The following is a 12333-nucleotide window of genomic DNA, read 5'->3' on the forward strand; positions in this document are numbered from 1 at the left end:
TCACTAATACGGAAAATTCATCGTCAGCATGATTTTATTTTTAAATATGCACTTTAAAAAATTTACCTCTGTGAAGGAAAATCTAATTGTAGTGTATTCTGCAAAACCTATTAAGTTGGACTTTTCAGAATATTACCTGAGGTGTATTTACAGTATCTAAGGTGAAAATGCTTGGGTCTATCCCAATACCTATCAGTGATATTATCTTCAAATGCCTACATTTAAAAAATCATGCTCACCTGATAGAATTATTTGAGTATTATTTAAAATCATAAGTTCACAAATAATAGCTTAGTTCTTCACTTACTGTCAGTACAAAAACAAAACGCAGGTGAGGTGTGTTCACAGAGGCAGCACATACTTTATGGAAAAAAGTGGAAAATTACTCAGATTATAGCAAAATGTTGCTGGGTTCTGTTATCACAATAGTAGCTTGAATTGTTTTGGATCAATTATCAATAGCTTTTCTTTTTCACCACCTCATTGGTGTATAGACAAAGACTACATGAAACAAGCTCATTGGTGACTCTGAATACAAGACATTCTAATAATTAAAGCAAATCAATATTACAAAAATTAATGTAGGACAAATCTTACCTGAGCTCCTGGATTAGAGAGTTTATTGGCACTATTAAAAAAAAAGAAAGAAAGAAAATTATTGTGTATTTGAAAACTGAAACCTTTACCTACCTAGAGATAATGACCAATAGATGATTAGCATAACCCACACATAATTTCCTACCTGGTAGATTCATCTTTTATGGGTCTGGTTCTTTGGAGACAAGAGCGCAAATGAATAGGTCCCAGAACAAATGATTCTAGGTTTAGTGCCCAAGGTGACCCTGGGAACTTGACGTCATGGATTGTACTTTCCAAATATCTGTCTTTAGAGATACATTCAAAGGGGAACGAAGGACTTGAATTATTTTTTAAATCAATTTAACCCACTTTTTTGTTCATAAAAATTTTCAAAAAGTATTCTATTTAGATCTCAACATTAAACAAGTATATAAATAAAACTAGCAGATTTACTAATAAATGTCTCAGGATTTGTTTAATAAATTTCCATACATAAGGAAAGAGGTGAATAAGCTTTAGCTATGTTGATATCAACATCACTTTAAAAGTAAGAAATTTATAAAAACAAAGAGCTTTGATATTTCTTACTGAAATGATGGTAACTGAAGAAGTTCATGTTTATAAATACCCAAGGACAACAGCATATTGAGAGAGACGACAGGTGGTTTTAAAGATTACTCATTCAACATGAGAAACAGTTGTTTCATTTCTTGAAGAACATTTTGGCTCTATTTAAGAGTGTATATGTATGTGCTCAAAAAATTTGAAGTCCAAAAAATTCTAAATTAAAACTGCCACAATTTAAAAGTAGGCTAGAGTAGCTTCTAGGAATCTAAACAAGAGATTGAAATAATCCAAGTACAGTCCCTAAAACACTGATATTTATGGAAGATATGAGTTTATCCTAAATAATTATAGAAACTTTTTCCTAACTTGTATTCTATTGAGAAGTTTGGTGCATAAAAACTTTATGTTTTTAAATACTGCATTCCAAATATTAGACTATATGATACAGTTACTTTAAAAAAATAACTTAAACTAAAATGGGAAAACAATACCGTGCAAAATTTCTATTTAGTAAAGCCCAATATCTCATATAGTATTATTCTACACTTTGTTTATCATGGCCAGTGATGACCACAATTACATTTTAATTTAAAAAAATCACCCTGGAATTTATTAAAAATTTTGGGATTCTGAACTTTACTCAAGCTGGAATTATTTGTTTTGTCTACAAATATAAACATAGCTAATGAAAGCATTCCATTTAATTAACCACTTTCAACTATAAATCTCAAAATATTCCCAAAGTATTGTACAATTGCTACTTGACTCAGCCCTTCTCAGCAAAGCCGATGTGAAAAGAGTAGGGCGAGGAACTGCTACCCAGAGTATTTTCAGAGGCCATGGTGAGTCTATAGTTTCCCATTTGGAATTAAGGATCACAAAAACATAGCTAATTATGTTAAAAGTTATTTTCCTTAAGGTGTATTATTGCCAGTCAATCTTGTCTTCCAGGTGTTTATATCATCAAGGGCCTGTTTATATTTCAATATTACATTACCATCTGTTGATTACAAAAAGAGAAGGATTACCAGTAAGTTAAACCTTTCAAACATTTCTTTGCAGAGCTGCTGGAAATTCCCAGCAGGAACAGTAAAAAAAAAAGCATCATTTTACTTGAACTAAGTTTAGATTGGGAACCACTAAACCAGATAACCTAAAAATCAAAAACTGCCTTGGCAATAAACTGACAATGTGGTCTTTTGCCTTGGCCATTATGGGTCACTTAAATAATTTGAAGGTTTCTATGGAGCAGTCTTACCTCAGTAACCCTTATGTTATTTTGCATGATGTCAAGTCCACTCACACTTGCATTTTGTAAAAATTAGCATTATATATCATTTGGAGATTTTGGAGTCTGTTAACTTCTGGGTCATAATATGTTGCCTCTCAATACCATGATTAAAAGTTCTAGCTTGATTTCCAAAAATAAGCCCTGCAGAAGTGGCAATCATTCTGAGTGAACACCAGGGCCTGAGCATGGGAACACCCATATTTCATGGTATGGTGGGCATGGTGTTCTGGAACTCACTTGCTAACTCACCCTTCGTTCCTTTAGAGCGGGTATGCAGCATTTTATCTTCAGCCTCTGCATCCATCTGCAACATGAGCACAAGTCCTGAGGTCATTCCTTTGACATTGACCAAAATATGAAAACATGTCATTAGAGGTTCTTAAAGTCATTATGAAAAACAGAGTAAACTTCCATGCTGTTGAATAGTGCTCTAACTCCATAGGGGCAGAACTCTGAGTGACCTCACACTCCACGAGTTTTGGAAATACTTTTATAGATGCTATAACCAGAGGAAGCAGTGACAAGTATGGCAGATGTCTTTAAGTGTTTATTAGTGATTCAAATACTTCTGGCATTACAAATCAGGAAAAAAAATGATTGTCTCATTAACAGTGGTTGTGAAGGAGACAAAATTTCAAATGCCAAAGCAAAAGTTTTCAGACTAATTTACTAAAACCTAATTCCTTTGTATTTCTGGACCTTTTCTGATACATATTTCTTACCAAAGCAGGAAAAATAATTCCCTGAGTAAAAAAGCAACATGAAGGCAAACCCCTGAAATGCTCCTGTTTCAAAATACCATTAGAAATGTTGATCATCAATAATAACATACATTTACTATAAGAATTCTGGAATAAATCTATAAGAAAGGTGAAATTTGAGAATTGTGTGTGTCAGAAAATATGCTAAAACACCATCACTAAATATTTTAAATATAATTAAATACATTATTAAAGGGATGCAAAAACTTTAGAAGCCTGCTCTTTTTGTCCATATGGAGACAGATCCTGACCTGAGTGCATTCATCTACTTCACTAGACTCTTCTAATAATTTCTTAGTTTAATTCACTTTTACACATTATCAGAAAGGTTTCTGAAATAGAAAGAAGTTGCTTTGCTGGTTGAAAATCCGATGCAGGCAGAAGGTGCTTTCTGTGGCTACCATCCTTAAATCCTGACTTTAGCATGGAAGCCATGTGACTGTAATGGTAATGGGAGACACATCTCTGCTCTCTGAGGCTGAGTTGTGATTGAAGGCACTGACCTGCCATAGACTTATAATAGGGGAGCAGGTGTGGCAATGATGGACTTTAATTTCCTTTAATAAACCTTTTATGCACCACACTTTTACTGCCATTTGACGCTCTCCAAGGTCTTGCACATAATAGGTTCATTACTTTTGATTACTATAGTCTATTGAGACAAACAACTCCAGAACATACTATATATTATGTTCAGTTAAACCAATATAGACTATTTATCCATTGTGCATTTTTTCACCTGCAACACTACAGACAAAATTAACGACAGCTCTCCTAAGCTAAAACTATTAAAACCACCAGCACTCTTTTGTCATTATTTCATAACAAACACCACACCAATCATACAACTATTTTTTTAAATTAGAAAACAGATAGTGTTTGTTGCTTTTGCTGAACAGCAGTTGCTTTAGTCTAAATAAAATAGCTCATTGTTATAACTATTTTAAATTACATAAGAGAAAACAACAATAAAATAGAAGTGAATTTTTCCTGTAGATTTTTCTTCTCTTGAAACCACATGAATTTATGACAGATGTGACACTGCCTGGGATTAAAATGGCTTGGTTTACTCAGGATGGTGAGCACTGCATTGTGAAATCCTCCTTCTCTGTAAATATCTCTGATGCATATAAAGTGGCTGAACTCATGCAGACTCCTCTCCATGTGCTAAATGAGTAACTTGATTAAGAGAAATCAGAAGCAAGAGGGTTAAAATGATGAAACTTTCCACATTTCTGATGAAGCTACTCCTGTGGGTGAGCATTAAGTCACCTCAAGTTTAATGCTATCCTGTCACACAGGTGCTATTAGCTCTTCCCAGCCACTCTGAAAATTCTCCCCAAAAGGCAAGTGAAGGTTGAACTTCATGAGCTTCTTTCCCAAAAAACAAAGCACAGACTGCAGAGAGTACCAGCAGGCACAAATAGAAGTTTCTGAAACCTACTTAAAAGTAATCTTCTTTGTAACAGCTTTAAGACTAGTTCTATTTTGCAATTCAACTATCCAAGGACCTGACTGGTCTGTCATTACCCATGCAACCACCTCCCCATTAAAGTCATTGGAAGGGATTATAAATATTCATGGACCTCTGCTTGATTGTACTTGGAATGCTAGTTTATAATTGTATTTGAGGAGCCACTGCCCTCTTGTTGGTATAGGATATATGTCCTATATAAATATTATAATTTATTCATTTATTAAAGTAAGTTTTCAGATTTAATGTATGGGTCAAGTTGTAGGGACAAAGTGGACCAGCGCCATAATATATAGCCTGTCTATTTCACCTTCTTTCTTCCCCTCATACCTGAAGAATAATAAAAATATGAAAATCAGTGTCTAATCACATCTCATACTTTGTCATGGAATAGAAATATCAGAAACCTAAAGCACATGTGCTTTCCTTATGGGGGATAGAAGTTTATAACATTTATGAAATGGCTCAACTCTCCTTATAAACCTCAATTTGAAAATATGTTTTTGTTCTCTAAAACTTTGAATGGGATTAGAAGTTTCTAAGTGTTCTTCATTTGAACTTTTCTCATGAACCTGAATAAAATTCCAATGAATAGAATTACTTTTGTAAAATCATACCTCATATTCAGTGGGTAACTCATTTGGGTAGTGGTTGATTAAAGGTAGAAAGAGATTTGTACCTCAGTGCATGTGCTGAGACCAGGGGTGTAGTGATGACCACCATCCTTTCATATCCTCTCAGAGTTATAGAAGAGGCATGTGACTATGGTATGATTCAGGACATTGACTTAAATAACATGTGCTGAAATCTTAAAAATGACATTTCCCATGGGGAACATTGTTCATCCCTTCCACTGCAAAAGGAAGCTTGATCATCTTTACTACTTAAGACCCAAATTTATTGGCAAGGATGCAATTTATTTTATAAAATTTAGTGAGCAACTTTTCCAAAATAGAGATATGATTTTCTAAAAAGCTGTCCATCTCTCAATTTCTTAGGACCTTTATCTGTCTCATTCCATTGTTTATGGGGGAACAAGATAAGATATTTTCTGAGATATCTATAATGGTTCCTGCTGGCTTTGCAGTCTGCTTCTCAATACAGTAAGAATACTAAAGGTAGGCTTTGCCATTCTCATTTTTCCTGATCTGAACCTACTTTTTAAAAAAAAATTTATTTAACTTATAGCACAGGTATGTTCTTTCTTATGATCTAGTTCATAATAGAGCATGAAGAAAACTTTATTCCCCAGTTCTCTAGGGAGAGGAGTCAATAGGAGGAGAAATAACAAGAGGTATTATAAAATAAGAGGGCAAAAGAGCAAAACTTGGAGGAAAGTCATGCAAGAACAAACAGTGGAAATAAGTAGATCGGCAATGAAAAAGAAAAATGACCATAAAATAAAATGTAACTGCTTGGTTGAATTTGGAAAGTTCTCATTTAACATCTTATATACCTATAAACCTATAGAGAAGTACACACAGTAATTTCTTAGTTACTTGTACTTGACCATCTTTGCTTACTAGTTCTTACATCAGGGACCATTACTTGGTCTCCTGTCCACAACACCCCAATGCACAGATCTGGTGCTTTCCTTTGTGCTGACGAGGGAGTCCTGGAATTACCAGTTTGTGGGATGGAGAGATTCAAGAAGAAGGGCACAGAACTCATAAACTCAATTTTACTTTTATTCACATGAGTAAATTACTGGTGTATGAAGAGATTTAGTTCACTTTAATTTTAGCTTTTACCCATAATCCTATTTTAACTTAATAGTAAGAAAATCCAAGTAAGTATTTACACAAGGTCTTTCTGAAAAAAAAATCCAGCATTGTTAATATATAATGAGAATCATTTGCATGACTATGATGTAACCTGGCAGCCAAGGAGAGTGGACTGGAATGTACATGCATGAACAATGATGATTTCACTGTACTAGTCTGTGGGAGCAGTAGGCACCATTGAGTGAGCATGTGTACTGTGTGGCCATTGTATTCAAAGTGACTAAGTGAATAGAGCAATGAATCTGCATCAGGTTTTGCATTAAACTTGAGTATTTCCTCCATGGAAATTGTTAGGATAATTCAGAAGCCTGCAGCTATAGGCAAGTAGTGATTGGCAGCTTCATCACAACAACGCACCCACTCATGCATCATGTCTCGTGCAGAGTTTTGTGATGAAACATCAAATCACCCAGATGACTCAGACCCCCTACAGCACAGATTTTGTAACCTGTGACTTCTGGCTTTTCCCAAAATTAAAATCACCTTTGAAAGGGAAGAGATTTCAGACCAATGATGAGATTCAGGAAAATACCATGGGGCAGCTGATGGAGATTGGGAGAACAGTGCGAGGTCCCAAGGTACCTACTTTGAAGGGGACTGAGGTATCATTGTCCTATGTACAATGTTTATTGTATCTTGTATCTTGTTCAGTAAATATTTCTATTTTTCATATTACATGGCTGGATACCTTTGGACAGACCATATACATACACACACACATTAATTTTCTGCTCCAATTTATTTACTGATTTTTCTCTCAATTTTATTTTGTATTAGTTTGAGTTGTACAGCTTAGTGGCTAGACAATCAAATACTTTACATAATGTTCCCCTCGATATTTCCAGTACCCCAACTGTACTATACATAGTTATCACAGTATTATTGAATGTGTTTCCTATGCTTTACTTAATCACTTAAGAACTGAATAAAACAAATCATTTGGTGATGTTTAAGTTTTGTTTCTCCTTGAACAGAACTCTAGACACAGACATCTCACTCCTTATTTATAAGTAGTCTTATGTTTCTTAATCTGAATAGAGAAAACCATGGTGATCATAAGGTTTTGAGGACACTCTCTCAAAATTCTTATACAATTAATCTTAACACTGTCTGAGTATATATAGTCTCACACAGGAAGTTACTTTAAATGTGAAAGTCCTTTATATATATTCAACTTGCAATAATTTCCACTTTTAACAAGAATTTCTTGTATTCCTGTCCTGTTACTTTGGAACATGGTTTGTGTGTTGTGTCATATTAGTCTTGTGTGATGTCATTTCAGTCCTGGAGATCCCGGGGTCTTCCCTATGAAGAGCCCTTAAGTCTCAGTAGGTGCTTTCCTCACAAAGATCCATTTTTAAAAAAACAAATAACAAGGCAACTCAGGAAGTTGAGAAAGGCCAAAAACTCCCAAATGAATCAACAAGATGATGCCAGTACTTTGGTATAAAATTTGGCTAGGTTGAAGAACAAAGAATCTTACACTGAGTGCCCTTTCTTTTGATAATTCTGGCATTATTTTGTTTAAACATAGCTTTGGATCAGTCCAAAATGACAACAAAAGATATTTCCCTGTTATACAGGGGCAAGATGAGGAAAATGAAGTATGATTCTAAAACAATAGTTGACATTGAGAGGAATACTGTTTAAGAATGTTTTCCCTCTGTTTTTATCCTCTTTTTACTTTTCTGGATTTCTTTTCATTCATTTATTAATTACTCAAGAAGAATAATTCAGAAAATATACATTTGAAAAGTCTAAACTAATACAAACAGGATTTTTGTATAATTAGTGAAGACATGTATATAATTTTCTGAATCTTTTGTCCTAAGTAAAATTAAAAAATTCTGAATCTTTTATTTAGAGCACACAGTCCCTGGTTTTACTTTCCATTCCTATCTGTCTCCTATTGTATTGTCTTCAAACTCTGTGTAGAAAGCCAAAGAGTTGCATAATGCCTACCTTTTACATTTATGACACATCTCCTTATCTCCACTAACCCCTCTTACCACCAACAAACACCATACTTAAAGGGAGAAGTAGATTCCATCTGCTATCTGATTCAACACAGTTCTCGGGAATAGCTCTTCCTGAGGACCAAATGCTTGCACCTTTCCCTCAGATGAAGTGATTTTCTAGACTCATATGGAAATACACTGCACTAGAAGAAAACTTAGACTTGAGACCAGTTGGGCAGCATTCTGAGGAGGCTACTCTATTTTGATTCTTATTTCTAATTTCTGAGTTGTCACTGCTGTTGTACACTTTTTCCTGTAACTTTGAACAACTGGCAATGCTGAATATAAACCAAAGCCATATGTTTGTGTCCTTTTGCCAAATGATTCCAGCAAATAGTTCTATTATTCCCTTAGGTAGCCAACGTGTGCCAAGGATTTCTATTAGTCGCCGTACATGGCCTCTGAGTCACAGCTTTGTAACATAAGAGGGCAATTGCTGGCTTTATGTTTTAGGAGACTGTTTTGTACATTTTTTTAGTGTTCCCTGTTTAAACATAACTCAGTAACACCTTAAAAGGGCCTTAAATTTTTTTTCTTGCTAATATTTTGAGACATGTTGCAAAATATGTTAGCAAATATGTTAGCATGTATGAAGTTCCTTCATATATGGATAAATTATTTTAAATAGACTTCCCCCAAACAAAAACAACCCAATTCCTTACTTTTTAGTGTTTGTAGGAATTAACTCTACATATCATATAATACTTTTTAAAACATGCTTTTAAAATATATATCTGATTTACTTTTAATCCTTAAATAATTAATTTCTAATACAAATAAATTTAAATCCAATTTTTAAAACTATTTTAACTCTGAACACTTCTTAAAGGCAAATGCATGAACAAATAAGACATACTAATCAACATGCAAAAGGTTTGTAGGCTCAGAGGCCTTCTTCCTCTGTTTAATATTTTTAAATATTACAATGACCATGCTTCTGACAAAAATCACAATTCTAAATTCAGCACTAACAATATATTTTTCAAAGCAAATCCACAGAAATAAAGCACGGTTATACAGGAGAGCTTTTATATAAATGCTTTGATTGGATTCATTTTATTTTAATATATTTTCCTTTTTCATAAAAATGTTACTTTACCTCTCTTTTTCTCCAGGTAACTTGTATGCCAACTTGGTTTGCCCTGCTTCGTCTAAGTGACTAAATGTCTTCGTCCACTTCAGTGAGAAATCCTAAAATTCATTCTATTAAGATAAAAAATAAAAGAAGGGAAGCATATCAGATATGACAAATTAAATAGAGGATCAACAATAAATACACTAATGTGAAAAATAAATAATGTATTGACACTTTTATCTAAACTTTGGTTGTACTATACTATAAACAGAATGAAATATTTTATGCTACACATCAACTGTAAACATATTTTTACTTTTTTAAAGGTAAGCCAAATTCATTTTTGTGTTTATTACCAAACTATATATATATTATGTCTTCAATTTATGAGGGAAACTGCATAAGAAAGACTCTTTATTAATACTGCTATTTTACTCTTAACCACCAAAAGACAAAGTTCAGACAAGATTTGGAATGTGCTACTTTCAAGTCACAAAACAGATTCAGAATTCATCCTGTTGTTATTTAGGACTCTCTTTAATGGGCTGTCATAAAATGTTACTAATTCTTTTTGCTAACATTTTAACCTGTTTTCCATGGAAACAATTTCCTCTTGGTTTACTTTGCCTGCAGACATAATGCACAGAGCTGCATCACCTCTACTTGGTCTTAGGGATAAGAACAGAATCTGTCTTCTGGCCATTTGAGCCTTAAGAGGAAACTTTGAAATCCAGTGCAGTACACTAGAGGGGCTGTTTATAGAAATACCACCTATATCAATGCAGATTGAAATATATATAGCTGGCAGTTCTCATTTTAAAACACAAACCACCAACCTTCCTTGCAGAAGATTTCTGTTGTCCTGTTTTACCCTTTGCAATGGATTGAAGTGGCCAGCTTTTTAACCATAGACTTCTGTATTACTTGTAAGCTTTGAGCAGACATTAAACAGATGCTTCTTCAACTCCAGTCAACAACTGTAGTTCCTAGGGAAAAACATGGATAAAACTTTCTCAAGTGAGAGTACATTACTACACATGATGTAAAAATTGAAAAGTAGCACGGGAGCTTGGGAATTCTTAGTTTGTGTTTCAGTGCAACTAAAAAGAAAGGTTTTTTCTTTTGAAAACGCGCTTGCTTGGCTTAGTCTACTTCACCCTCAGTTCAGAAAGAGTTCTGAAGCCTTCCACCTGCCTATTCCCCTTTGTTCGTCACAGTCTAACCTAAAACAAAAGATCCTGAAAAACAGTCACACTGGTGAGCAAAGCTCTTTCTAAATCCTGAAAGTAATGGCTTTTTGTCTAATACCCTATCGTGTTATGTATTTATTAGCAATACATTTTCCATTTATTTTCTCAAAGATTGCCAATAAAGAACTGAATCACATAAGGGAGTAGCTGTAAACCCTTTGAGTTCCCTAATGTCAAACTCATTAGCATCCGAATAAGCACACAGCAGCACATCATCTGCACAATTGCAATTTTTTACTACTTTTAATAGCGTTTCTCAAAGGGCTCATTTTCAACTTTCTTCAGTGGTTAGTTGGTTCTCAGGGGAAAAGTAGCTTCCTGATGCTCGCAGCTTCCACTCAACAACCCGGCCGTTTGCTGTCAGACACATCAGCCCTCTGCCCTAACCCCATCTGCTGTCTCTCTTCTCCCTGGGGAAGAGAGTTGAGGCAGCACAGCTGAGATCGACTTAGAGAAGTGTGCAGAGGGCTCGGACAAAATACAACTTTAGAAATATGATTTGACACAAATGGGCTTTGGGCTTGAGAAATCCAAGTACACCAAGATACAAATGGAAAAATACAAGCCCTTCAGAGGCTCACCATTCCATGTGTCTATCATTACCAACTCCTCCCACCCTCTTTTGGGAAACACTCTTGGTTGATACCAAAAGGAATCTTCCACTGACATCAGTTCCCTATATCCCCTGTGTGTGCCCTATTACTATATCAAGGTGATCCCTTTAAAAACCCATTTTTATTAATTACAACACTTTAATCTCTTTAGCTGATCTTAAACCATTTTACAACACTTAAGGTCTTACTAAAATATTTGTAGAAAATACACATTTTGGAAGACAGTTAACCTAAGACTTGGAATCTTGACCAAGCTTGCACACCTGGCAACAGAGTTAGTTCTATCTGTTCATCGACTCTCATATTTTTATAAAACAGCAATCTTAAAAGGTAAAACTACATGACAACCAAGGTATTAATAACCTAATGGGCTACAAAACCCTTAAGTGTGCTCTCTAATTAAGACATGGCTTTACTTGTTTAATAGAGTCATCACAAAGTACTCCATTTGTCTGCTTTAGTATATGCCAATAATTAGGGATTCAGTTTTTTACAGCTGCTTCATGGGTGAGTACCTGTTTCTAATGATGCAATGTAATGAATCTACTGTGTTATTTTTTTAAATTAAATCATATTATATTTTATTGGGGAGGGGAAAAATGATCCAAAGTGATATAATGTATATGTCAATTGTATCCTTAAAGCAGAGAATCATAGATTTACCTGTGTTTCAAAAAAAAACCCCACAACATTTAAAAAATCCTCCAAATAAACTCAAAGTGAGTAACTTGATAAAAAGGCAAATGACTTTAATATGAAATGTATGTAGCACTTGTAGCCCTCTAATATAACTAATATGAACTCACCACTACCACTAATTTGTTTTTGGAATTTGCTGCTCTATTTCAGTCAATTTGGGAATGCACAGCAGGGGCCTGTCAGAAGTTTGTAAAGGTGATATATGCTCCAAGACTACTCTC

At 34.5% G+C, this 12333-nt stretch overlaps 1 protein-coding gene across 1 annotated transcript in view; it reads right to left on the reverse strand.

The window, feature by feature from the left end:
- Positions 1-12333, reverse strand: part of LOC114501716 (suppression of tumorigenicity 18 protein) — a 156444-nt gene that overhangs the window by 114767 nt on the left and 29344 nt on the right. Inside the window, exons 4-7 of the mRNA XM_028518443.2 lie at positions 10386-10535; positions 9574-9677; positions 2687-2741; positions 598-628 (exon numbers count right to left, since the gene is read on the reverse strand). Coding sequence (XP_028374244.1) covers positions 598-628; positions 2687-2741 — 86 coding nt within the window. The 5' untranslated portion in view covers positions 9574-9677; positions 10386-10535. The remainder of the gene's footprint in view (positions 1-597; positions 629-2686; positions 2742-9573; positions 9678-10385; positions 10536-12333) is intronic.

The sequence above is a fragment of the Phyllostomus discolor genome, chromosome 7 (genome assembly GCF_004126475.2).
Source record: "Phyllostomus discolor isolate MPI-MPIP mPhyDis1 chromosome 7, mPhyDis1.pri.v3, whole genome shotgun sequence".
Taxonomy (NCBI): domain Eukaryota; kingdom Metazoa; phylum Chordata; class Mammalia; order Chiroptera; family Phyllostomidae; genus Phyllostomus; species Phyllostomus discolor.